The 27,799-nt window shown below is 36.1% G+C and overlaps 2 protein-coding genes and 2 pseudogenes across 6 annotated transcripts; 3 read left to right on the top strand and 1 right to left on the bottom strand.

Annotated features, from left to right (window-relative positions):
• Positions 1–11: 11 nt before the first annotated feature.
• LOC145600898 (aldehyde dehydrogenase family 3 member F1-like) lies at positions 12–26,874 on the bottom strand. 5 transcript variants are annotated; one of them, XM_081656759.1, is made up of 15 exons: positions 26,697–26,799; positions 26,550–26,594; positions 21,424–21,551; positions 16,001–16,086; positions 11,951–12,002; positions 11,628–11,869; positions 2,253–2,321; positions 2,050–2,146; positions 1,732–1,938; positions 1,495–1,619; positions 1,275–1,379; positions 1,018–1,190; positions 800–890; positions 538–687; positions 12–397 (listed from the first exon to the last, which is right to left on the bottom strand). In XM_081656759.1, the coding sequence occupies exons 3-15, from the start codon at positions 21,536–21,538 to the stop codon at positions 146–148; spliced, it is 1,764 nt and encodes a 587-aa protein (XP_081512885.1). In that variant the 5' UTR covers positions 21,539–21,551; positions 26,550–26,594; positions 26,697–26,799; the 3' UTR covers positions 12–145. The 5 variants fall into 5 exon arrangements, with proteins under 5 accessions (XP_081512885.1, XP_081512886.1, XP_081512889.1 ...); XM_081656760.1 differs by lacking the exon at positions 21,424–21,551 and having other exon boundaries at positions 11,628–11,855; positions 26,697–26,874; XM_081656763.1 differs by lacking the exon at positions 21,424–21,551 and having other exon boundaries at positions 26,697–26,786.
• LOC145602139 (MADS-box protein CMB2-like) lies at positions 13,184–15,384 on the top strand. Its single transcript, XM_081658305.1, has 7 exons — positions 13,184–13,432; positions 13,558–13,624; positions 13,728–13,789; positions 13,922–14,021; positions 14,575–14,616; positions 14,764–14,808; positions 14,917–15,384. The coding sequence occupies exons 1-7, from the start codon at positions 13,239–13,241 to the stop codon at positions 15,097–15,099; spliced, it is 693 nt and encodes a 230-aa protein (XP_081514431.1). The 5' UTR covers positions 13,184–13,238; the 3' UTR covers positions 15,100–15,384.
• On the top strand, positions 16,870–18,679 carry LOC145600899 (uncharacterized; annotated as a pseudogene).
• Positions 18,579–19,234, top strand: LOC145601141 (uncharacterized; annotated as a pseudogene).
• Positions 26,875–27,799: the final 925 nt, after the last annotated feature.

The following is a 27,799-nucleotide window of genomic DNA, read 5'->3' as shown; positions in this document are numbered from 1 at the left end:
TCCAGAGCACGAACATACCAAGTTACCAACTATATAAACAAACGCGAAAAGCATACAACAAAACCAAATTCATCTGTATAAGCAATGAACTAATTTAATCTTTCATCAATATAATGTTTTAATTGTGGGATCATTTCAACTTGTATTAGTCTTCTTTGGGATATCCTCTGAAGCCAAGCAAGAGAAGCAAAAGATTAATGTAGTCGACTTGGTAACCCACCCTACAAAACTCCAACTTAAACGCGTTCCATGGAGGATACCTTGCAGACAAATCAGGAAAGTAGCCTCGGTACAGCACGGATTTCTCATGGCTAAACGCATCAAAAGAGTACTTTCCATGATATTTTCCCATCCCACTCTGTCCTACTCCTCCGAATGGCAGCTCATCACAAATAAACTGCAAGAACATAAACCAAACAATCACCATATGTAATTAGAAATAAGCAATAATAAAAAAAATGGTATCATAATTAGAAATAAACAACAATAAAAAATGGTATCATCATTTTAACATGGACTTAAGACCATGAGCATTACCTGAATTAAAACATCATTGAAAAGCAAACTTCCAGAGGAAGTTTCCGAGACTATCCGCTTTTTGAACTTATTGTTGTGTGTAAATGCATAAAGAGCAAGTGGCTTTGGTCTCATATTGATGAATTCAATACTTTCTTGAATGTTCTTCAACTGTCTCACAAAATCTTTTATCAGAAAAACTTTGTACAGGATACCAAAGTAGAGAAACAAAACACTAACTTCATACTGAAAGGGAACAAAAGGAGTATATATATGTTCTTACAGTTATAATTGGCAAAATTGGGCCGAAAATCTCCTCGTTCATGACCACAGAATCAAGTGGAGGATCTAGTAAGATAGTTGGCTCAATAAGCCTGAAAGTGAAGAACTCCTCATCTCATCAAAAGAATTAAAAATCTCTCATTTTTAATAATAAAATCAGATGAGCTTTACTTTGGGAAGCTTTTCTAATGATGGATTTTTGTAAGGGAAGAAATTTACAATTTTTTTTCGTCATATGAGCCTCCATGCACAATTGAAGCTGCCACTGCTGGATCCTTAAGATAATTACACACTCTGTCAAAATGACGCTTATTCACAATCCTACTGATATTTCCCAAGGTCTCTATGTTCTCCCCATAAAGTCTTCTCACCAACGTTTTGAGCATGTCAACCTAAAACAATTATACTGATTAAATGACAAGAAACATGATGAAGATTTGTCTGTACAAAGTACATGGATGGAATGTATGTAATACCAATGCGGACGCAAACTTCTCCTCCACAAGCACATAATCTATAGCAATGCAAGCTTGTCCACAGCAAACGCCCCACTTAGCAGATGTAAGCCTCCGAATAGCCACCTTACACAAATTTGTTGAGTTCAACAAGATTAAATCAGACATCACAAGAGGATAAAGCTTAACACGAATTTCATTTTCTTTTGTGACTGCAATTATGGTTGAAGTCGTGATATACCTTGAGATTAGAGGAGATTGAAGAGTAATCAAAGATGATGGGGCATTTACCCCCAAGCTCTAAAGTCACAGGCGTTAAATGCTTAGCAGCTTCAGTCATCACTATTCGACCAACCCTTGGACTTCCTGATCAGATTAAGTGACATACTTTGTTTAACCAAATTACAGTAACTAGAGTTATTTCTTCATTAAAATTAGTTAGACAAATAATAATGCTAGCTAATTATTGGGAACACACCAGTGTAGAAAATCTTGTCCCATTTCTGTTGCAAGAGCTGCTGGCTAACATCAGGTCCTCCTTCAATGACCTTAATTGCGGTGTTATCCAAATACTGAGGAATGGTGTTAGCAAGAAACGAAGAGGTTGCCGGTGCCATCTCTGAGGGCTTTATGACAACCACATTTCCTGCAGCTATAGCTCCAATCAATGGTTCCAATGCCAAGTCTAATCATAAAAATTCAAACATCATTATAGAATCTAGTCAGTTAATTGTTATACTAGTATTAAAAAAAAAAAACTAAGGTATTTAGTTGAGAATAAAATGTAATGCCGGACCTAAAGGGTAGTTCCAAGATGTCATAATGAGAACAAGGCCATATGGTTCTGGTACTACTTCTCCCTTGGCAGGGAAAAATAGCAACCTAATCCCAGCCTGCATAATAATAAATTGTATTTAGATTATATCATTCATAACAATTTTACGTACAGTATCATATACTTTCGTTCATGTCGTATAACAAATCATTAAAATAATCCACCTTTTTGGGAGCCACCCAGTTCTTCAAGCAACTCAAAGCATGGACGATAGCTTTCTTTGAAGGTCCAACCTATCAAGGTTTATTAGAATTAGAATATAACAAATCAAATATTTGTCAAACAGATCAAGAGTAGTGAGTTAGGATAATTCTTATGAATATTTATGGACTAATATTTAAAGACAACGTGTGATATTGTCACAATTAGTCAATTGTACTAATAAACTCTATTTTTCATCTACAAAAATAAACCCTGGAATTTTAGATTTAATACAAATTACACAAGTAGATTTCTTGTGTCTATATTGATGAAAGTATATATGTAGATGTCTGTAATATGATACCAATGTGTATGCCTAATATAGTAATATGTTATGGTATAGTAGTTGGGCAGCTTGTATGTGTGTTTCACGTGTTGCTGTGTTGTGGACTTGTGGGTGCGTCAAAGGCACATGCATCAAGGGTGCACTACATCACCTCACATGCAAGTAATATAACCATTATGTTGTCATAAATGTCCGTGATAGGTTTGAGTTCACGAAATCGGTGCAAGTTGCGAAATGCTAAATTGACCGTTTTAAGGCAAATCGGATGGTTTCACCCACCCAATTAAACTCACGGAGGGTATTAGGAACCATGGTAAACATCTCAAAAAAATTTCTTTCTAGGCAAAAAAAGGTCAAAAAAATTTAAAAATTGCATATTATCCACGCTATTTAAGAATTTTGGAGGTTTCGGGGCCTAGTGGTGAAAAGTGTTGAGACCCTAGGGAATACCTCTCATGGTCATATAATACCGTTTGAAACCATATATGACCATTATATGTTTTCATAAATGTCGGTGATAGGTTTAAGTTCACGAAATCTGTGCAAGTTGCGAACTTCAAAATTGACTATTTTAAGGCAAATTGGATGATTTCACCCACCCAATTAGACTCCCGAAGGATATTAGATGACATGGGAAACATCTGAGCAATTTTTTTTTCCGGTCGTAAAAAGGTCAAGAAATTCCAAAATTGAAGACTATTATCCACGTTTTTGTAAGAATATTGGAGGTTACGAAGCCCGGTGGCGAAAAGTGTTGAGACCCTAAGGGATACATTTCAGGGTCATATAATACCGTTTGGAACCAAATATGATCATTATATGTTGTCATAAATGTCCATGTAGGCTTGAGTTCAAGAAATCGATGCAAGTTGCAAACTGGTAAATTGACCGTTTAATGGCAAATTGGATGGTTCCACCCACCCACCCACCCACCCAATTGGACTCTCAGAAGCTATTAAGAATCATGGTGATTATCTCAACAATTTTCATTTTTAGGCAAAAAAATGTAAAAAAATTTCAAAATTGAAGACTATTATCCACGCTTTTTGAGTAAATTTGTAGATTACGGGGCCCGGAGGCGAAAAGTGGTGAGACCCAAGGGGATATATCTCAGGGTCATATAATGCCGTTTGGAACCATATATGACCATTATATGTTGTCATAAATGTCCGTGGTAGACAATAGTTCACGAAATCAGTGCAAGTTGCGAACCGGTAAATTGATCGTTTAAATGCAAATTGGATAGTTCCACCCACCCAATTGGACTCACAGAGAGTATTAGGGATCATGGTGAACATCTCAGCAATTTTTATTTCCGGACAAAAAAAGGTCAAAAGTTTCCAAAATTGAAGGCTATTATCCACGCTTTACAAGGAATTTTAAAAGTTACGGTGTCCGGAGGCGAAAAGTGTTAAGACCCTAGGGGATACATCTCAGAGTCATATAATGGCGTTTGGAACCATATATGACTAATTATATGTTGTTATAAATGTCCGTGGTAGACTTGAGTTCACGAAATCAGTGCAAGTTGTGAGCCAGTAAATTGACCGTTTAAAGGCAAATTGGATAGATCTACCCACCCAGAGGGTATTAGGGACCATGGTAAACATCTCAGCAATTTTTATTTCCAGGCGAAAAAATTTTAAAGTTAAAGGTTATTATCCACGCTTTTTGAGAAATTTTGGAAGTTACGGGGCCCGGTAGCGAAAAGTGTTGAGACCCTAGGGGATATATCTCAGGGTCATATAATATCGTTTGGACCCATATATGACCATTATATGTTGTCATAAATGTCTGTGGTAGGCTTGAGTTCACGAAATCGGTGCAAGTTGCGTACTGGTAAATTAACCGTTTAAAGGCAAATTGGATGGTTCCACCCTCCCAATTGGACTCCTAGAGAGTATTACGGATCATGGTGAACATCTCAGCAATTTTTATTTCTAGGCAAAAAAAGGCTTAAAAAATTCCAAAATTAAAAGTTATTATCCACGCTTTTTGAGGAATTTTGGAGATTACGAGGCCTGGAGGCGAAAACTGTTGAGACCCTAGGGGATACATCTCAGGGTCATATAATGTCGTTTGCAACTATATATGACCATTACATGTTGTCATTACATGTTGTCATAAATGTCTGTGGTAGGCTTGAGTTTACGAAATCGGCGCAAGTTGCGAACCGTTAAATTGACTGTTTTAAGGCAAATTGTATGGTTCCACCCACCCAATTCGACTCCCGAATGGTATTACGGACCATAGAAAACATTTAAGCAAATTTCATTTGCGAGCGAAAAAAGGTCAAAAAATTCCAAAATTGAAGGTTTATTATCCACGCTTTTTGAGAAATTTTTGAAGTTACAAGGCCCGGTGGCGAAAAGTGTTGAAACCTTACGAGACACATATCAGGCTCATATAATGCCGTTGGGAACCATATATGACCATTATATGTTATCATATATGTCCCTGGTAGGCTTGAATTTACGAAATCGACGCAAGTTGCGAACTGTTAAATTGACCGTACCAAGGCAAATTGGATGGTTTCACCAACCCAGTTGGACTCCCGTAAAATATTAGGGACCATGGTAAACCTCTTAGCAATTTTTATTTTCGGGCGAAAAAATGTCAAAAAATTCCAAAATTGAAGGCTATTATCCACGCTTTTTGAGGAATTTAAGAAGCCACGCGGCTTGGAGGCTAAAAGTGTTGAGACCAGGGTCATATAATGTCGTTCCATATATGATCGTTATATGTTGTCATAAATGTCTATGATAGGGTTGAGTTTACGAAATCGATGCAAGTTGCGTACCGGTAAATTGACCGTTTAAAGGCAAATTAGATGCTTCCACCCAGTTGGACTCCCGGAGGATATTAGGGACCATGGTAAACATCTTTACAAATTTTTATTTCCAGGTGAAAAAAGTCAAAAATTTCCAAAATTGAAGGCTATTATCCACGCTTTTTGAGAAATTTAAGAGGTTACGGGGCCCTGAGGCGAAAAGTGGTGAGACCCTAGGAGATACATCTCAGGGTCATATAATGCCGTTTGGAACCATATATGACCATTTTATGTTGCCATAAATGTCCGTGGCGAGGCTTGAGTTCACGAAATCGAAGCAAGTTGCGAATTGTTAAATTTACCGTTTTAAGGGAAATAGGATGGTTCCACCCACCCAATTGGACTCCCAGAAGGTATTAGGGATCATGATGAACATCTCAGCAATTTTTATTTTCGGGCAAAAAAAGGCCAAAAAATTCCAAAATTGAAGGCTATTATCCAGCTTTTTGAGGAATTTTGGAGGTTACGGGGCGCGAAGGCGAGAAGTGGTGAGACCTTAGGTGATAAATCTCATGGTCATATAATATCGTTTGGAACCATATATGACCATTATATGTTGTCATAAATGTCTGTGGTAGGCTTGAGTTCACGAAATCGGTGCTAGTTACGAATAGGTAAATTGACCGTTTAAAGGCAAATTGGATGGTTCTACCCACCCAGTTGGATTCCTGGAGGGTATTAGAGACCATGGTAATCATCTTAGCAATTTTTATTTCCAGGCGAAAATATGTCAAAAATTCCAAAGTTAAAGGCTATAAACCATGGTTTTTTAGAAATATTGAAGGTTACGAGGCCCGGTGGCGAAAAGTGTTGAGACTCTAAGGGATACATCACATGGTTATATAATGCCGTTTGGAACAATATATGTCCATTATATGTTGTCATAAATGTCCGTAATAGGCTTGAGTTCACAAAATTGGTACAAATTGCGAATGGGTAAATTGACCGTTTAAAAGCAAATTGGATGGTTCCATGTACCCAATTGGACTCCTAGAGGGTAATAGGGATCATGGTGAACATCTCAGCAATTTTTATTTTCAGGCAAAAAAAGGTCAAAAAATTCTAAAATTGAAGGTTATTATCCACGCTTTTTGAGTAATTTGGAGGTTACGGGCCCGGAGGCAAAAAGTATTAAGACCTTAGGAGATACATCTTAGGGTCATATAATGTCGTTATTAACCATACATGACCATTATATGTTGTCATAAATGTCCGTGATAGGCTTGAGTTCACGAAATTGATGCAAGTTACGAACTGGTAAATTGACCGTTTAAAGGCAAATTGGATGGTTTTACCCACTCTATTGGACTCCTGAATGGTATTAGGGACCATGGTAAATATTTCAAAAAAATTTATTTCCAAGCGAAAAAAGGCCAAAAAAATTCCAGAATTGTTATTAATTATTATCCACGATTTTTGAAAAATTTTGGAGGTTACAGGGTCTGGAGCTGAAAACTGTTGAGACCTTGGGGGATATTTCTCAGGGTTAAATACCGTTTGGAACCATATATGAGTATATGACCATTATATGTTGTCATAAATGTCCGTGGCAGGCTTGAGTTCAAGAAATCGGTGGAAGTTGTAACTTGGATAGTTCCACCCACCCAATTGAAGTCACATAGGGTATTAGGGATCATTATGAACATCTTAGCAATTTTTATTTCTGGGCAAAAAAAGGTCAAAAAATTCCAAAATTGAAGGCTATTATCCACGCTTTTTAAGGAATTTTGGAAGTTATGAGGCCAGGAGGCAAAAAGTTTTGAGACCCTAAGGGATACATCTGGATCATATAATGTTGTTGGAACCATATATGACCGTTACATGTTGTCATAAATGTCTGTGGTAGGTTTGAGTTCACGAAATCGACGCAAGTTGCGAACTGTTAAATTTACTGTTTTAAGGCAAATTGGATGGTTTTACGCACCCAATTGGACTCCCAGATGGTATTAGGGATCATGGTGAACATCTTAGCAGTTTTTATTTTCGGGCAAAAAAAGGTTAAAAATTACAAAATTGAAAGCTAATATACTTTTTAAGGAATTTCGGAGGTTTCGGGGTTTGAAGGCGAAATGTGTTGAGACCCTGAGGATACATCTCAGGGTCATATAATGTCGTTTGGAACCATATATGACCATTATATGTTGTCATAAATGTCCGTGGTAGACTTGAGTTCACAAAATCGGCGCAAGTTGCGAACTGGTAAATTGACCGTTTTAAGACAAATTGGATGGTTTGACCCATCCAATTGGACTACCAGAGGGTATTAGGGATCATGGTGAACATCTCAGCAATTTTTATTTCTGGCAAAAAAAAAAAGTTAAAAAATTTCAAAATTGAAGGCTATTATCCACATTTTTTTAGGAATGTTGGAGGTTATGGGGGCCCGGAGGCAAAAAGTGTTGAGACCTTAGAGGATATATCTCAAGGTCATATAATGCCATTTGGAATCATATATGACCATTATATGTTGTCATAAATGTCCGTGGTAGGTTTGAGTTCACGAAATCGTTGCAAGTTGTGAACTAATTAATTGACCGTTTAAAGGCAAATTGAATGGTTCCACCCACCCCCAGTTGGACTTTCGGAGGGTATTAGGGACCATGGTAAACATTTTAGCAATTATTATTTCTAGGCGAAAAAATGACAAAAAAGTTCAAAGTTGAAGGCTATTATCCACGCTTTTTGAGAAATTTTGGAAGTTACGGGGTCCGGTGGCGAAAAGTGTTGAGACCCTTGGGAATAAATCTCATGGTCATATAATGCCGTTTGGAACCATATATGAGTATGAAAATAAGTTTTTTTTTTCCCCTTTTTTTACAACACTCTGCTAAGACTACAAACAAACCCAAATTAAAGGAACTAAATTTCTTGATAGCATTACGATAGAAGTCGTGACTTATTATTAATGGTAATTAAAGGAGACTGATAATTAAACTAATGGATTTTGTTTTAGCTATGATTATTTGGGGTATATATGGAGTTGTAAGACTTGTAATAGAGTACTTCATACCGTCTTCTTCGTCCCTAAAATGCGGTGTATTAAATTAGGAAAATTTGTCAATTACTACCGCGTATTAATGCGTATTTGAAAATTACTACCGCGAAATAAAAAACTTGTGACTTACTACCGTAAAAACTTAAAAAAATTTGCGATTACTACCAATCTCCATTTTAAGACGTTTATGACGTCACTAACCCAACTTAAACCCATGGTTAACCTATTTAACCACCTAAAAATAAAAGAAAAATAAAAATAGGCCTAACCCATGGTTAACCCCCCAACTAAAATAACTAAACCTCACTCTTTCACTCTTTTCCCCCAATTCAGAAAACTGAGGAACTTAGAAATTTCTCCAAATTGTTGCTCTTTCTCAAAATTGAAGACTAATACCTCGAAGGTATCCTCAAATCGATTCAGGTAAATTCTCAATTTGTTTAATTTCGCTCCCAAACGTGTTGTTTAATTGTGTTAGAATTCTAGGGTTTAACGAAATTTCTAGAATTCGCAATTGAGGGTTTTGGAGTGCGATTTTGATTGACAAATTTAGGGGTATTGTATACTTCTTTGAATTAAACTAAGATTTAAAGATAAGGAAAAATTGTCATGAACTACACGCTTAATAGGGGTATTTGGAAACAACTACCCACTAAAAAATTTTATCAAAACAACTACCCCCTTAATTTAAAAAGTTAGAGTAGCATTACCCATTTGCATTTTCCGGCGAGAATGTCCGGCGCGTGGGCCCACTTTTTCAATTTTTCTCTGAAAAAACACGATGCAATGACAAATTGGACCTTAATTCGTAACCCTAGGATAACCAATTTGAATTAAAAGCAACAAATTCAACTAATTTCAAATTATCCCCAATTTCTAAGAACCCTAATTTTTCTAATCGTGACACCCTAACATCAAAATTCATAATTAATGGGATTAAAAGAGAAGAATTAACTATGAATTGCATACCCTACTTGTTTTCACTTCTTCAATTAGGGATTTTCAGAAGAAAAATTGAAAAAGTAGGCCCTACACACCGAACTTTCTCGCCGGAAAATGCAAACGGGTAGTGCTACTCTAAGTTTTTAAATTTAGGGGGTAGTTTTTTTAATAAATTTTTTTAGTGGGTAGTTGTTTCCAAATACCCCTATTAAGCATGTAGTTCCTGACAATTTTTCCTAAAGATAATAAGTGATAAAAGTTTATGTTTTTGTTGTTGACTCAACAGGGAGATGTTTAGGGGGGCAAGGTCGAAGGGTTGGAAATGCAAATGTGGGTTGAACACTTCAATTATGAAGTTCCTCAGTTTTCTGAATTGGGGGAAAACAGTGAAAGAGTGAGGTTTAATTAGTTATTTTAGTTGGGGGGGGGGGGTTAACCATGGGTTAGGCATTTTTTTTATTTTTCTTTTATTTTTAGGTGGTTAAATAGGTTAACCATGGGTTTAAGTTGGGTTAGTGACGTCATAAACGACTTAAAATAGAGATTGGTAGTAATCGCAAATTTTTTTTAAGTTTTTACGATAGTAAGTCACAAGTTTTTTTATTTCGCGGTAGTAATTTTCAAATACGCATTAATACGCGGTAGTAATTGGCAAATTTTCCATTAAATTATTACCAATATATGCATGATTTTGGTTTAATAACAAGTTATGATTATGCATAATATTGCCAAAATACCCTGAATATAAAAAGACCACTTTGTCCATACACAGGGATATAATAAAGGAAAATTTCACAAGAATAATTCAACCTTTGTCTCATTCTCCCAAAATAATCCAACCTTTGGATTAACCTTGAATAATCCTAAGTTTACTATATATTTTCTCCTAGCAACCCCAGCAGGTCACCTTATCCGTTTCAACCGGTTACCATCCACGTGGCAATTTCTGATTGGTCTAATTTTTTTTTTAATTTAAATTCTGAAATTAAAAAAATAAAAAATAAAATAAATTTTAAAAAAAACCCTTCTATCTCCTTCCCCTCTGTTTGTTTTCCTCTCCTCTCCATTATCACCCACCAACACCACTCAACACACCATCACAACACTACAAACACCACCGCCTAGAATCACCACAAACAACCACCGACATTACCACTCACCACAACATCCATGACCCACCCACAACCAAAAACAACACCCACAACATTAACGGCTTACGGCCGCCCCAATTCAGCCCAAAATTCAATTGAGAGGGAGAAAAGAGTAGGAAATTGGTGGGAGTTGGGGTTTCGTGTTCTGGGTAGGTAGAATTGGGGTTTCGGGTATGGATTGGGGTGGGTTGGTGAACTCGAGTATGGGTGGTTTCGACTAGGTGGAGTTGGTGGTTTTGAGTCTGGTGGGAGTGGGTTTGCATTTGGGTGGGGTTGTGGCGGCGGCTAAGTTACGGGCTAACTGCGAGGTTGTGGCACGTGGAGGGCTGGTTTACAGGGGAGGAGATGTTAGTGGGGCGGGCTGGCTGATGGGAAAATGGGTTAGGCTGATAGTGAGGTGAGGTGAGGTTATGCACGGTGGCGGCAAGGTTGAGAGAGGTGAAGGAGCCATTATTAATGGTTGGAAGCTTGAAATAGTGGAAGAGGGGGGAAGGAAGAAGGCAGGGGAAATTAAGGAAAATAAAAAATAAAATAAAAACAAAAAAGTTCAGGTAACTGGTCAAAAAGGCTCGGTAAGAGAAGATAAGTAGTAAACTTAGGATTATTCAAGGTTAATCGAAAGGTTGGATTATTTTGGGAGAACAAGCTAAAGGTTGGATTATTCTTGTGAAATTTCCCTATAATAAATGCATCTCTAATTTAGCAACGACAATTTGTGGAAATCCACTGATATAATAATCTCATTATAGAAAATTCCCTTTACCTTTCCCCTCCCTTCAACAAAGAGACACACCCTATTTGACAAAAAATGGGGATGAAGACAAATACACATTAATATGATCTAGCTTTTTTTTTTTTTTTTTTTTGTTGAAATCATGAGCTAACTCAAATGGTTAAAACAAAATTTTACCAAAACTTTACAGTAACATGCTTAAATTAAACTTTAACTAGTCATCTTAACTTTTTTTGTTTTTTTTGAAAGAATACTAGTCGTCTTAACTTTAGCAAACTTGATTATATATGTATTGATTAAAAATATATACATATATACTCTGTATATAAAAGAGACCTAAGATTTTTAAAAATAAGATTTTTAAAAAAAAAAAAAAAGAAAAGATTTAAGGATAAGAATACCTCATCCTTGAAAGCTTCAATTTTGCCCTTGCCAACATCATCATAAAGTGCTTGAAAACAGTTGTTTTCTTGGTCTTTAACCATTTTTAAGAGAGATTGAAGCTGTGCTTTCCTCCATTCAAAAGTCTTTGTTTTTCCACTTTTGAAGGTCTCCCTTAGCTCATCCAATAAAAAGCTCTTTGTAGATCTTTGATCCATTTTCTTTAAATGTTGGTTAGTGTTTATAACCTGTTGCCTTCGATCTTACGATGATATCATATTATATATATAGTACATACACTAACTTATTCTTATGTGAAAGAAAGAAAGAAAGGTTGCTTTACTTGTAAAGATAAACGAGAGTTGCCGCTGAAACGCCGTGAATTTCCAACTAACCTAATAAATGAGCACATTTAATAAGTGGGGGCTAAACTTAACGTCAATTAAATTATCCCTGATGATTTAAGCTGTATAAACTACACTACATTACTGCCAATAGTCAGTAGAGTAGCAGTATGTTGTATGTAGCCTGTAGGTCCATATTTATGACCATGACTGTTTGGCATGCACCCTTGACTACCTACTGTAGATTTTTTAATTAAATGGTTTTTGTAATTTTTATATTTCCTCGTCATAATCTTTCATTATATTACCTCCGTCACATATTATTTGCAACAATTAGACATTTTCCCTCTCTACTTTATGTCAAATCGTCGTAAATAATATGTAACGGAGGTAGTAACATTTTGTAGAATAGCTCTGATCTAATTTTCTCTTGTTTTATTTTGAGAAGAAAATAATAAAGTAATGTAATTTTCTATGCATAAATGTTTTTTAGTTTATCTAGAATATATATCCATGCTCCTTTAAGATTGCCAAATTGTAGCCATTTTTTTTTTTTTTTGCACGGTAAATAATTGGGAGGGGGCCCCCTTCCTATCACAGGAAAGGGGGCAATGAGGAATTGAACCCCCATCACATGGGGGGGAGATGGAGGGATTCACCACCCTTCCATCTCCTCATTCCTCAAATTGTAGCCAAATTAAAGTTGTGACTTATTACAGTCTCCTTATAGATATTTAAGAAAATTTATAAATCAAAAAAAAAAAAAAAAAAAAAAAAAGGGCAAATGAATATGGTTGGATGTTAGATCTGAAAAGCAAGCAGCCAAAAAGAAATAAAGGTGGTGTGGAAGTTAAAAGCATGAGAGGGTTTATTTCCTATAATTCCAATCACGTATGCACGTACAACCCCTATTCGTCCATTCAATTACCAAGCTTCTTCATTATGAGTACTACACATATAGATACCACTATTCCTTACTTTTCCCTTGTTGTTCTTATTTTGGCAAAATGAGTACCTCCTTTTATTTACATGCATGTTCCATCAACTACTCGTATCTATCCTTTATTTTAAAGGACGATGCTTTAATTGCATTACACATCCAAACACACCCATTGTACTAGTACTCTAGTACTATTCCACCTTTATTCACCTCTTCTTTCTTTCTTTCTTTCTTTCTTTCTTTCTTTCTATATATGACTTTTATTTTATCACTCCGTATAAGGTAGGAGGTTAAACAAGAGCATAACATAAGAGATTTGATCAATTAAAAAAAAAAAAAAAAAAACCATGGGAAGAGGAAAGCTAGAAATAAAAAGGATAGAAAACCCAACCAACAGACAGGTGACATTTTCAAAGAGAAGGAATGGTATAATCAAGAAAGCTGAAGAGCTTAGTGTTTTATGCGACGCCAAAGTTTCCTTAGTCATCATCTCCTCCTCCTCCACCAACAGACTTTACCATTATATAACCCCCGGTGTCGAGTATTCCTCTACATGCTTTCTTTTTTCTTTTATCTATTTTGTCTATTATGTTTGTATCTACTAATTAAGCTTGATCTTTTTTTTTTTTTTTTTTTTTTTGGCTTGTTTCCAATTGATTAATAAAGTCTTAAGAAGATGTATGACGAGTATCAGAAGGTTGAAGGTGTAGATCTCTGGCGTAAACACTATGAGGTTGTTAGTTTTTCGACCAAAATACACTTTATTAATGACCGTAATGCATTTGCTATATATAGCCACAGTAGTAGTTAATTAATGGGGTTTGAATATGATGCAGCAAATGAAAGAGCGAGAGAGAAAGCTAGTAGAGGTCAATAATATGCTGCAAACAGAGATTAGGTATACCACTTATCACACGCAATCGTCTGTAATAGCTACCTAGCTGGTTTAATTTTATGTTATTGATATATTTAATGATAAAATTTCCTAAAACAACTACTAAAAACTCAGTAATTGATATTGAATTAATAGCCGAAGGATGGGAGGAGATCTACAGGACCTCACTATAGGAGAGTTGCGCGGTCTTCATCAACAGATGGATCAAGCTTTGGATCTTATTCGTAATCGAAAGGTAATTTTCTTCTCTCAATTTTTTTTTTTTTTTTTTTTTTTTTTTTTTGTTTGCATTTCAGTTAATTAAATGTCTCAGTTTTACTTATTAAGTAACTTAGGAGAGTAGTCATAGACACCTAGTGATACAGGTTAACAAAAATCGAACCGAAACCTTAAAAAAAAACCTATGTGCTACATGATATAATTTATGAGGTGAAGATGACTTTTGTGGAGCAAAAGATGTAACTTAAGGCGTATTCTTTGGAAGATGTTTGAATAGGTAGTTATCTAGTGGAATTTCCAAAGATATTATGTTTACATCCCAATTATTTATTACACTTAATTTGAAATCGACATATAGCCGATCTGCTTTAACCTGCCTGATTGTGATCTCTTATCTTATTTATACAACAATTATTTGACACTCTATAGTCACTACGGAGTACATATATTACTTGTGATCTGTGTCATAAATAAAATCAGGTCTCCAACTTTGATAAAAGCTTTTAAAAGTAAATATGTTGCCTGCTTCATAATTATTTTTATACTAACAAAATTTACAAATAATGCAGTATCATGTCATCAAAAATCAAACTGGGACTAGCAAGAAGAAGGTAAGCTATTATCTACTGCTTAGCTGTGGAATAAAATTAGCTAAGTTGTTGCCATTCTGGAAATTATTTGTTATTTACTTCATTATATAGTACCTAGTAATCTAAATTATCTAATACTCATTTACATCCTTACATTATTTTATTCAGGTTAAAAGCCTTGAGGAAGTTCATGGAAACCTCGTCATGGATCTTGTAAGCATATCTTCGATTTTTATTTTAAAAAAAGATAAATAATGCATGTATTAGTAATTATCAATTATAACTAATGGTTCTATTTTGATTTGATAATTGAAATGAAAGGAAACGAGATTTAGGGCCCCAGGATTTGGTATAGCAGATGATGATCAGGGTAACTATGAAGCTGCTGCTGTGTATTCAGAGAATGGAGCAGCAGCCAACTTATTTGCTATGAGTCGACATCATAATCTTCAGCAGGGAGGAAGGTTAGGCTATAGCAATGTCCATGACTTGCGTCTTGCTTAGGATCATTATTTCGGTAGATCCTCAATGTGCATGCATGCATGGTTCAACAATTCCATATTGTACTCGATTAGCACTAATCAATGTTAATTTTTCAATGATAACAAGCTCAATATTGTACGTATAGTAGTTTAAGAGATTTTGAATTATGGCATAGTCCTTTTAATTATGTTAGTATTTAATTAAGCACTGATATGTTAATAATGATTCCAAGGCCATTATTAATATGACAAGGTCTGGGTCAAATAGCCGCATTTAGTCGTCGGCTACTGACAAGACAAGGGTAATAGGTTAAATTAGGAGGCAGTAATTAAATTTCATACAAGAGTTTAGTGGTTGCCCCGAGAAAGCTCAAAGCATTGCTTAAGAGTTGCAGTAGGTACATACCTTGGTAATAACTACAATTACAAATTTCAAGTTGAAGGTATGTCTGTTTTCTTGATATCCAAACTATAGTACTTTGTAATCTACTACGGAGTATTATTATTTATATACTCCATTTTGTTTATTCGTACTTTACCATATTATGACAAGAGTATTGAGGAATGAGGAGATGGAAGGGTGGTGAATCCCTCCATCTCCCCCCCATGTGATGGGGGTTCGATTCCTCATAGCCCCCTTTCCTGTGATAGGAAGGGAGCCCCCACCCCGTAGTTTACCGTGCAAAAAAAAAAAAATAAATAAATAAATAAATATTATGACAAGAGTATTACGAAGTACAATACATTTTATGAACGCATATGACGCCCCAGTATTGATCAAACAAGTAGAAGAATTTTAATAATACAGAGTACCTTTTATTATTTTTCATTAATTATATATTTTAGTGCAATACTACTAATACATAATAATATATACTCTGCAGACAATATATACCAAAATACACGAAGTATGGAGTTGTTACCTTGAGGTCCAAATGTTGTTGGCTTTGAAACTTGCCAAGTAATGGTAATTGGAGATGAGAAACCTCCATAGTTCCAAATGATTGATCTGCAAATGAATTTAATTATAAATCAAAAAATCCTAAACAACAACATGAGAGGTACTGACTATAAGTGTTCCAAATTTCAGGTAATTGAATGTATGCTTGTCAAAATATGCATTAAATGATTGTGTTCAAATAATTCCAAGTAATTTGCTTCTTATTGGTAGGTTTTTCATTAATTATATTTTGTTATAATATTTGTAGGCAGGAGGTAGTCCAGTAGACAAGTGCTGTAGTATATATTAAACACTTTTACTGAGTGGCCTAGTGGTATACTATAAGTGAGATAACCACCAGTGTAGAGTCATTATGTATGGCCACTTAATATTGTTGTTAATTAATTACAGATTTGAAACATGATGCCGTTGGATGATACATCTACTCTTTTTAATACAAAGATCTAAACTTCGGGTATATTAAACATAAGTACATAACAAAATATAGATGACAGTGAGTATTGAGTGAAAGTAAGAGAAGGGAGGCGTGGAAGTGCGTTACGCAAATGAATCCAATAATAATAGTATTTTGGATTGAAGAATGAGGAAAGCAGAGGAGGCATTCATTCACATTCAAATGGTTTCTCTCTCTTACATAGTTACGTTACATTATGCATAATTGCATACGCTCCCTCCTATATATCTACGGAGTGATCGTATTTATCCATCTCTGACACCACCCGTGATGCTGCTCAGAATCCAATCCCCACTTTTGTCTCTTTGCTTTTACGAGTATTATTATTATTCTTTTTACTCATTAAACTACTTCCAAATTCATAATCTCTCTCAAAAGTCAAAACTGAATACTTAGATAGAATAACTTGTTTCTCTTTCAATGGGGAATCCTATTCCTGTTGATAGTATCTTATTAGGTTTGTTCACCCTTTCAAGCTTGTTCTACAATGCTGCCTCCACAACTTACTGGAGAGACATTCTTGTTTTAAAACAAATCAAACTCGGAATCAACCCACACTCCCTCACTCCTGGTTCATGCATTAGCTCCTGGGACTTCTCCCATGACCCTTGCGACACCCTCTTCTCTGATTACTTCACTTGCGGCTTCACCTGCGACACCCAACCCGCTACTAACATCAGCCGAGTCACTGAAATCGCTCTTGACAAGGCAGCTTACTCCGCTTCTCTCTCCTCCATTTCTTGGAACCTCCCGCTTTTGCGATCCCTTGACCTCTCCGCCAACAACTTCTCTGGCCCTATCCCTGCTTCTCTCTCTAACCTCACTCGCCTCACCCGACTCATCCTCTCTACCAACTCACTCTCCGGTCCTATTCCCGACTCTCTGGCCCAACTCACCCACCTCCAAGACCTCCTTCTCGACACCAATGCTCTCACGGGTCCCATCCCATCCACCTTTTCCGAGTTGGTCAATTTGAACAGGTTGCAAATTCAGGGAACCAACTCACTGGCGAGTTCCCTGACCTGAGTCGGCTGAGTTCCCTCAACACCCTTGATTGCAGCCACAATTCAATCTCAGGTCAAGTTCCAACGAATCTCCCGCCTTCACTGGTGGAGATATCAATGAGGAACAACAACCTAGGAGGAGCTTTACAAATACAAATAGGAAAGCTTCCATATTTACAAGTATTAGACCTTAGTTACAATTAGGGGTGTCAATCGGTTTTGCGGTTCGGTTTTTGGTTCAGTTTATCGGTTTTCGGTTTACAACGGATCGGTTTTTAACGGGTTGGAATTATTATCGGGTCAGTTCGGATCGGTTTTAAATAATTTCGGGTCGGTTCGGTTAGGTTTGTTTTTATTACAGTTTCTTTTCGGGTCAGATTCTAATTAGGTTGGGTTATAATTGGTTCGGGTCAAAATCGGTTCGAGTGAAAGTCGGTCGGTTTAAAAACGGTGTTTGTCAGTTTAAAGCGGGTTTTGGGTCAAAACATATCGGGTCCTAATCGGGTCGGGTTGTAATCGGTTCAGGTCATAATTGGCTCGAGTTGAACATAGTCGGTTTGACAACTGATTTTGCCAGTTTTAAACGGGTTACGTTAACGTATATATCCTAGTATATCCTCAACATTCTATAATTAGTTATTCAATAGATCATACGGAGTATTAATTAGTTGTTTAGCTTTAATTAAGTCCTTTTTCTGTATAAAGATTTTCAGGATCAAATAATAATAACAAATCTAGAGTTAGCTTTTGATTCAGATTTTTTTAATACAATATAGTGTTCGGCTTTAAGTTACAGGTTGTAAACGATTTGGGTTTATTAGGTTTTTGTCGGGTTTAATCGGTTTCGGTTTACAATGGGTCGGGTTGCTATCGGGTTCGGAAGTACTCGGTTCAGGTTGTTCTCGGTTTCGGGTTGTATCAGTTCGGCTTGATAACGGGTACGGTTCATTAACGGTTCTCAAACATTCGGATCGGTTCAGTTTCAGGTTTTAAAAAATCGGGTCGGGTCGGTTTACAGTTTTTAAATAACAGGTTCATAGCGGTTCGGTTCCTTTACAGAACAGTTCGAAACGGTTCGGATTCACCAGTTCGGGTCGGTTTTTGACAGCTCTAGTTACAATCAACTGAGTGGGTCAGTCCCAGCGAGTTTGTTTACTCACCCGAGTCTCCAGCAGCTATCTCTCTCATACAACAACCTCACATCAGTTGAGGTACCAACTGCCACTGCCACTGGACTCGGAACTCACTCGGGATTGATAGCGATAGACCTCAGTAACAACCACTTGAGTGGGCTGCTGCCGGGTTTCATGGGCCTCATGCCTAAGCTCTCGGCATTATCGCTGGAGAACCACATTCATGGGAATGATACCAACCCAATATGCTTTCAAAGCGGTTTGGCCGCAGCCTGGAATCGCCCCATTTCAGAGGCTACTATTGGCTGGTAATTTCATATTCGGCCCGATACCCGACCCGCTCATCAAGCTCCACCCAGGTTCCACCCTTATTAGTTTGGTCAATAATTGTTTGTTGGTGTGTCCGAACACCCTCTTCTTTTGTCAAGGTGCCAATCAAAAGTCTTTAGTGGAGTGTAGAAACAACATTGGCCCTGTTATTCCTTGAATATCATCTAAATTAATTAATTAATTTTCCTAATATTCTTCTAGTGTAGACTCTTTTCTAATGTCTTTTTCTTTTCAATTAATCGGTTTTTTTTTTTTTTGAAAACATTAATCGGTTATTAATTAAGGTCAAAATTAAGAATTATTGACAAATGAACTGTAGTTTAATTCGACACATTCTGTAGAAAAAAAAGATAAGAGTATAGTGTTAGTACGGAGTATAAAGGATTTTGTATTTTGAGGAATTGAAGAGAATGTATGGGTTAGGATTTTCTTTTTTCTATCAAAAAAATGTTTCTGGATTTTTTCCCACAAACTTGAAAACAACACTCACTTCATTCTTGCAGAGGATTATCATTAATTACTCTCCTGATTTTTTTTTTTTTTTTTTTTTTTTGTATGAATAATTATTTAATCAAAATATAAACATTTGTGAAGAGCCACATAGACCATGTAAAATTCCCATAAAACCATGTGGATAAAAGAACAAATACTTAGAAATTTTTTAGATAAACATAGCAAGGTATGTTGGATATTTTAAATGTGAAAGAAAATGTTAGATTTCATAAAAGATGCAATTTTGTGTAAAAATATAATGGTTGCAATGTTTAAAAACAAAAGAAAGAGTACTTGATAAGTTAGGCAATGCCGTAGAGGCAGTCCAATGGTATATGCACGCACGGCGCAGCCCACATTCTGTCAACATACCCCTTTAAAAAATAATTTAGTGAGTAGATTGAAAAATGGAGAGTGAACAAATTGTTATGTTAAAATTAAAATTAAAAAATGATGGCCATGCACAATAGACTATCCATCAACACATACAATGGCATGTGGGCTCATTTATAGTCAGGCCCAATTTCAGCCAATGTTAGCTTAATCCATGCCCAATTTACAAATAGAAACCCATATTATCATGGTAATATAATACGGAGCATTCATCATTCTATTTCTTCCCCAACATAGTAAGTGAAGTGATCATTTATTTAATTGACATCAAATAACTTTAGATGATTACAGGTTTTGATGAACAACCAAGTTATGTTAGTATTAAGTTTATTGAAACTTAGAGTCCCATACGAGTACAGACTACAAAGTACTCCGTAGTGTATAAATGAAGTGAAGAAAAGAGTAAAAGTTGATTAATCTTATCATACCTTCTGCTTCAGTGATGCAGGTGTGTGAAGGTCTTTTAAGATTCTGACAACCCCAAAAAAAAAGGTGGGTAACTTTTCCCAAATCCCAATAATAGTTGTAATTCATCCCACGTGTTAGTTGGAGTTGGGCACGTGATAGGGATAGACCTGGCAAACAGGTCATTCGGGTCGGGTCAATTCAGGTCGGGTCAAGTTCGGGTCAACAAATATTCAGGTCGAGTCGGGTCGACTCGGGTTTCGGGTCAAGTTCGGGTCAGGTCAAGTTCGGGTCGGGTTAAGTTCGGGTCGGGTCACTTCGGGTCGGGTCAATATTTAGGATCAATTTTCGGGCCAATTTCGAGTCGGGTCAATTTCGGTCGAGTCAACTCGGGTTGGGTCTATTCGGGTCAAGTTTGTGTTGGGTCCCCAATATAAATTCACTTAAAAAAAATAGTTGGAAAATAAAGTAAAATCGTTAAAAAAAAAAAAAATAAAAAAAATCGTGAGTACCTATTACTTAGAAAATAAAGAAGCCTTAAAACAAGTAATTAACCATTTCATCCTATTCTCTTATTATTCGGGTCAATTCGGGTCGGATTGATTGGGGTCAATCAATTCGGGTTAAAATTGGGTCGGGCCACTTTGGGTTTCGGGTCATTTTGGGTCGGGTCAAGTTCGGGTTTCGGGTCAATTTCGGGTCAGGTCATTCGAGTCGGGTCACTTCGGGTCATCGGGTCATGTTCGGGTCAACTCCATTTCGGGTCGGGTTCAGGTCGGGTCGGGTTAGTTCGAGTTCGGGTCATTTTCGGGTCAATGATTTCGGGTCAACTTCAGGTTACGGGTCAGGTTATTCGGGTCGGGTCAGGATTGCCAGGTCTAGATATGGATACCCATTACGGTGGAAGCTCAACCTTAGCCTACTCAGTCAGTCATGTTAAGAAACTATGGCCCCAAACCCAACCTCGATATGAATCTAATCAATTATTATAAGAGCAAGTTTAGCCTAAGGCTTGGGGCTAAACTTGCTCTAAGCTGTTAGTTAAAAGGATATAACTACGCAGATAATGATGTCATATACAGACATGATAATATGGAGTACCAATAAGATATGGATAATAAGCTTAATAATGGAGCATATGTCAAAAAATGAGCTGTAAGTCAAAGTCAATTACATGGAACACCAAATTTACCACTTGCTTCATTGCTATGATTCAAAACTTCCACTCTTATACAATGACATGCTGATGTGGGAATGGAGGTCCAAGGAGCATTCCTTCTTTGACCCATATCATATTACTACCTGTTTTGTAAAACAAGCATCACAATAATTACATGACAACTAACTTATTTGGGTTAAGTCTTTAGACTTTGAATTGTATCAATCTACACCAAATACTTTCATGCCTATCTATACAACAAAATAGCCAACAATTAAACAACTAGGGAGTATTATGTTTAGATTGCGTGTAGATATATGTACAAGTAATTACAGTACTCCGTATTATTCAATACTCAGTATCATTTTATTCATTTTGTATTACTACAAGATTCATCAATCCCTATATTATTCAAGCTTAAGTTTTACACAGAAAGCAAGGATTTTAGCCGTTATTCCATTTATTATCTTGTCCATCAAACTACATACAAGTACAATTACTCAATTAGCTACTGTATGAGTTAATCCCATAAACCCGTATATAATATACTACCACCGTCTGCAGAAAAATAAAATAAGGATACTTCAGTATAGTACTAACACTACCAGTTACTACTAGAATCCTACACTTCAATTTAAAATAAAATTCATCCTTTAAAACTTAATTTTATGTCCTTTTATTCGTCAAAATAATAATAATAATAATAATAATAATAATAATAATAATAATAATAATAATATCCTTTTATTGACCGGCTATTTCAACGGAATCCACCACCATCATTGATTACAGCACCTTGTATGCAAACAAAGTCATACTTTTCCATCCTAGTTTGCATATAAAAAGGAACCCATGCTTAGTCTTCTTTCATCATTATCCATTCATTGCTCTTTGCCAAAATCAACCGCATTTTTAGCAATCATGCAAACATTTACAATTTCTTTCCCCCTCATTTCCATTCTCATCTTCACTAATATACTCTACTCAACATTCGTAGAGTCCTGCAATAACATAGACAAAGAAGCATTGCTTGATTTCAAGCATCGCATCACCAATGACCCATCAGGGCTACTCAAAACTTGGGTCGCCAAAACAGACTGCTGCACTTCTTGGGCAGGCGTGGACTGTGATCATGCCACGGGAAGGGTAGTTAACGTCTCAATGTCTGGTCTCCAATCCGGTGACGACTTCATTTTGGATACCTCTATGACAGGTACACTCTCTCCATTTCTTGGCAACCTTACCTTGCTCCAACTCCTTGATCTTAGCAACAATAAGGAGCTAGTTGGTCCCATCCCACCTGAACTAGGCAAGTTGTCACATCTGACCCTTCTTTTTCTAAACACAAATAAGCTCAACGGCTCCATACCCACTTCACTTGCAAACCTTCATAGCCTACAAAAGCTGTACCTGAGTGACAATAAACTTTTTGGCTCCATACCCAACTCTATGTTTCAATCAATGCCATCCTTATTAGAGTTGAGTTTATCCGGTAATCAGTTATCCGGACCAATTCCAGCATCGATTGAGAATTTGCTTGAACTTACTAACCTTGACCTTAATACCAACAATATTTCTGGTATGATTCCAATAGGAATTGGCAAGCTAAAAACCCTTGCATACATAGATATGTCCTCGAATGATATCAGAGGGAGTATACCAGATTCTATTGGTAAACTTTCTCGGCTAAACCTTTTATATCTAAATGATAACAAACTTACAGGACCCATTCCTTCATCCATAGGCCGACTTACTTCGTTGCAATTTCTCAGGCTTTTGAATAATAAGTTGAGTGGTGTTTTACCAAATTCCATCGGGAATCTTCCCCAAATCCAGAGAATGTACTTAGATAACAATATGATTACAGGAAAGTTGCCATCAAGTTTAGGACATCTTAGTATGTTAACCGACATGTCCTTCGCAAACAATCACTTCGTAGGCCATATTCCAGCTACTTTTGGCAACCTCAAGAACCTCACATTACTGGATTTATCTGGAAATCAGCTTGTTGGCCCCCTGCCACCGCAACTTGCTCAACTACAGCTGTTACAGACACTCACCTTGTCCTTCAATCCACTAAGGCTGGTGACAATACCCAGTTGGATCTCCAAGTTAAACCTGTTTCAGCTAAATTTAGCCGGGACAGGGCTCAAAGGGCAGCTTCCCCAGTGGCTATCCTCCACACAGATTACTTATCTAGATTTATCTAGTAACAAGCTCACAGGGAAGTTGCCTTCATGGATAGGTAATATGAGTGGCTTATGGTTCTTCAATATATCCAACAATGGATTCTACTCTGCCATTCCAGTAGAAATTAAGAAGCTCTCGAGCCTCCAGAACCTTGATCTTCACTCAAACAAGTTCTCTGGGCCATTGGAAATAATTTTCACACAAGGGTCTTACACTGATATCGATGTGTCTAGCAACATGTTCACAGGCCCACTTGATAAAAACATAGGTAATAAGCCTTCCATGAACTCTATCACTTCCTTAATCTTGTCGAATAACCCGTTAGGAGGATCCATACCAAAGTCGATAGGGAAATTAACTCGACTACAAATGCTAAAAATGGTGGATAACCATCTATCAGGAGGAATACCCAAAGAACTTGAGAATGCCAAGGAGTTGACTACAATTATGCTGTCAAGGAATAGCTTAAGTGGAAGTATTCCAAGCAACTTATTGAATCTAGGGAGCCTGCAAGTATTTGATGTGTCGATGAATAAACTAAGTGGGGCGATTCCTCCGCACAAGGCTAACATTCCTGCCTCTGCATTTTCGGATAATGCAGGGCTTTGTGGTGCTCCGCTTCAGTCTTGTAAGCATTGATACTTGATTGAGGTCCCTTTGTCAATCAAGTATTAACATTACAATAGTTTTTTTTAATTTGTTATAATCAAGTTTATGTAGATGTAATTGTCAAATGTATCTTTTAATTTTTCCGATTTTCCTACCACAATACACGGTTATTATCCTTGTAGAAGTAAGAACTGTAGGGCTAATGAAGTTAGGACTTAGGAGCTATTAGTACTACTTTTAGCAATATTTTAAATGTGAATTTAAAAGGGGATCGAGAACTCAAAATCAAAACTCACTGTTGGACATTTATTTGCACATCAAAACGTCTTTCTTGTAGCTAAATGCCAATAATTCATCATGTGTGCACTAACCCAAATATGAAATCAAAAACTGTCCACAAGCAACTTGTAATATTACAGATAATATTAATCCATGGCTCAGACTTGAATTCCTTATATTCCAAATGTTAACCTTATACTGTCTTGATCTGACATGTTATAGACCATTATTCAACTCAAATAGACCTTACCATATATATGGTCCAAATTGACTTAATCCGCATGACTCAATTGCAATTGACTAATGTTTTAGTGATTACTGTATTCTCTCAGCTTTTCTTACACTTCAGGTTGGCTTCATTTAGGACAACTCTAGATCCTATTTATTTATTTATTACTAAGGGGAGTAGACTCATTCCTTTCCTTATCAACCTTACCTATCTATAACTCCCTCGATCTTAGCAAAAACAAGAAGCTAAGTGGTCTTCTTCCGCCTGAATTAGGCAAATTATCAATTTAAATCCATCTTTTCCTTGAGTACCCACAGCTCTAAGTCAGCTCCATGACATTAAAAGGTTATACCTGACTGACAATGCCCCTCTTCGACACCATACCCAGCTCTTTGTTTAATTCAATGACACCTCTATTGGAATTGGGTTTATTCTATAATTAAATGTTTGCACCAATTCCAGCACCAATTGTGCGTTCAATTGCACTTACCAAGCTCAATTTTCATACCAACAATATCTCGGATGATTCCAGCTCATATTATAAAGCTAAAAAACTACACATGCATGGATGTGTCCATGAATGATATTAGGAGTTTTACCAAAGTCCACAGGTGGACTGTGGACTTTCCCATTCAAGCTTTCAATGATTAAAAAAAAAAACGCTTACCGGACCCATTCCCTCATCCGTCCATAGGTTGGCTTCTTTAAATGCAATTTCTCTAGCCATCTAAAAATACGTAAAGGAGTGTATTTACCAAATCCAAATGAAAATCTTCCCAAAATCTAAAGAATGAGCTTAGCAAACAATATGATCATAGGAAAATTGCAATCAAGTTTGGGACATCTATCTACATTAATATACTTGTTCTTCTAAAATAAATGGTTTGTTGGCAAAAGCCAATTCAATAAAGTTAGCAATCCTAACTCTCAAGAAGCTCATGTCTATGAATTTTTCTAAAATTCGGCTTATTGTGTCACTCCTTGCTTAAAATGCTGAATTACAGTTGTTATAGACATTTTCCTCATCCTACAACCAGTTGGGTTTCTAAGTTAAACCTCTTAATGCTAAGATTAGGTGAAACAGGGTCAAAGGTTAGCTTTCGAAATGGCAGTATATGTCATCAATAACTCAATCGAGTAATGAACTCTAAAGGAATTTGCAATGATAGAAAGGTAACATAAGTAAGTTATGGTCCATTAACACATCTAACAATTGGATTCTATTTATGCAATCAGAAAGAATTTATAAATGTTTCTGGGCTTGACCTTGACTGAAAAAGTTCTCTGGCCCCTGGATAATACTTTTGAATGAGAATGTTGACGAATCCATTGACAATATGACAAGTATAGCAACAAGTTGACGGATCCACTAGATGAAAACATAGGTAGCAAGCAAGTCATGGACTCAATCAATTCTCAAAAATCGAATGGGAGGATCCGTAACAAAGTGTGGACCAGAATACAAGTGCTACCGTAATGAGCTATCAAGAGGTATCACCTGAACAAGTAAGGAATCGATAGCAATAATGGAGTCTATGAATAGCAATAATCCAAACAATGAGTTGAATTTGAAGAAACTAAGTTTTCATGTGATTCGGGCTAAATGATCTGGGTCTCCAACTAAGATACCAAAATGTAAAATATCCTAATTTGATATCTTTAATCCTAATTCAATTGTAATAATCATCATACCAGTTCACTTGAGTTAGCTAGGGTTCTAAATCCTTAGAATTCAAATTTTGGAATTCACAAATAACCATCAAACAAATTACGGAGTACTATAGTTAGAGTTTACAGCAACCAAAATTAATAATAAAATTAGGGATGCACATACTGAAAAAGAAGAATTGCAGCGCGCCATCGCATCTATCTTCAATCTCTGAAAATGGAAAATAAAAATAAATTAATTCTCAAGACACCACCCAAATAGTGTAACTTAAATAAAATCAACAATGTAATCGAATTAAATTTCATCAAATACCAATATTTGTTGGAAGTTTCCAATTCTTTCTTTTCCGGATAATTTTGCCATCCACGAGACCAACAGAAAGCGGAGAAGCAAAGACTGAGAGAACCTCTCTGCTTTCAAAACATTGCTACTTCCGGAGAATGATACCAGTAATTTTGTTTTCTTATGTGAAATACTTTAGTTGGTCAGATGAAAACTAGAAGACTAGTGGAGAATAAATAAGGGAAGTTCTGTAATTAGTGCACTCATTTTGTAATGTTTTATTGTTTCTCATTAAGTAGTTAATTAGTTATCACCTATAGCCTGTATGTGCGATAGTTTAAAACTAGTAATGTAACAAATTCCTATTTCCTATCCCTACCTTATAAAAAGTACTCCATATAAGATTATGCTTATGAATAGTGTCATTCCAATTAATTATACATTTTAAAATGTGCATTTATATATTTACCCTCATTAATATGCATAAATTTATATTTTGCCTTCTTGAATGTTAATTACCTTTTTTTTTCCTTTATTAATGTTTTATTTTACTATTTAGAATAGTGTGCAGACATTTATAGCCTTTAATTATTTGTTTACATATATTCCCCCATTAATATAACCAATAACCGAAAAAACTCCCGAACATAGCTAGCAATGGCACATGCAAAGTGCGTGTTAGCCACGGTATAGCAAAGCAATGGTCCAATACCGGACCGGTATTACCGGACTCAAGCGGTTCAAACACCAAAAAATTTAAATAATTATTCTAGATTGGTTGTACCACGGCAATTGGTTTCGCCAGGATCAAACCAGGACCAAACTAATCAAATCGTCCAAAACTCGAATCGGACTACTATAGACCAGTTCAAGAATTTTTCTCTATATTTTTATTTTTTTATAATAACATGCTACAATAAAATAAATAAAAATTAAAAATGGATTTAGTGTCTTTTTTATAAAACTAATACTCGTACACGGTATAAAATAGCTTGTTATAGGACATAATAATTACTCTCTCTGTTCCTAAATGTCTTTCCTATTTAAAATCTTAAAAATATAAATGAGATAAACTTCTAGATTACTCATAATCCCTACCTTATAAAAAGAATGAAAAAACACTTATGAATAGT

The sequence above is a fragment of the Chenopodium album genome, chromosome 21 (genome assembly GCF_948465745.1).
Source record: "Chenopodium album chromosome 21, dcCheAlbu1.1, whole genome shotgun sequence".
Taxonomy (NCBI): Eukaryota; Viridiplantae; Streptophyta; class Magnoliopsida; order Caryophyllales; family Amaranthaceae; genus Chenopodium; species Chenopodium album.
This window is presented reverse-complemented; position numbering and strand designations above follow the sequence as displayed.

Coding starts and splice junctions, on each gene's coding strand:
- LOC145600898 (XM_081656759.1), bottom strand. CDS start 21,538: ATGGGTCAAAGAAGGAATGCTCCTTGGACCTCCATTCCCACATCAGCA. Junction 12,003..16,000: donor AACAACATTTGGACCTCAAG/GTAACAACTCCA, acceptor CTCATTTATTAG/GTTAGTTGGAAATTCACGGC. Junction 1,620..1,731: donor GGACAAGATTTTCTACACTG/GTGTGTTCCCAA, acceptor TAATCTGATCAG/GAAGTCCAAGGGTTGGTCGA.
- LOC145602139 (XM_081658305.1), top strand. CDS start 13,239: ATGGGAAGAGGAAAGCTAGAAATAAAAAGGATAGAAAACCCAACCAAC. Junction 13,433..13,557: donor TATATAACCCCCGGTGTCGA/GTATTCCTCTAC, acceptor TGATTAATAAAG/TCTTAAGAAGATGTATGACG. Junction 13,625..13,727: donor TCTGGCGTAAACACTATGAG/GTTGTTAGTTTT, acceptor AATATGATGCAG/CAAATGAAAGAGCGAGAGAG.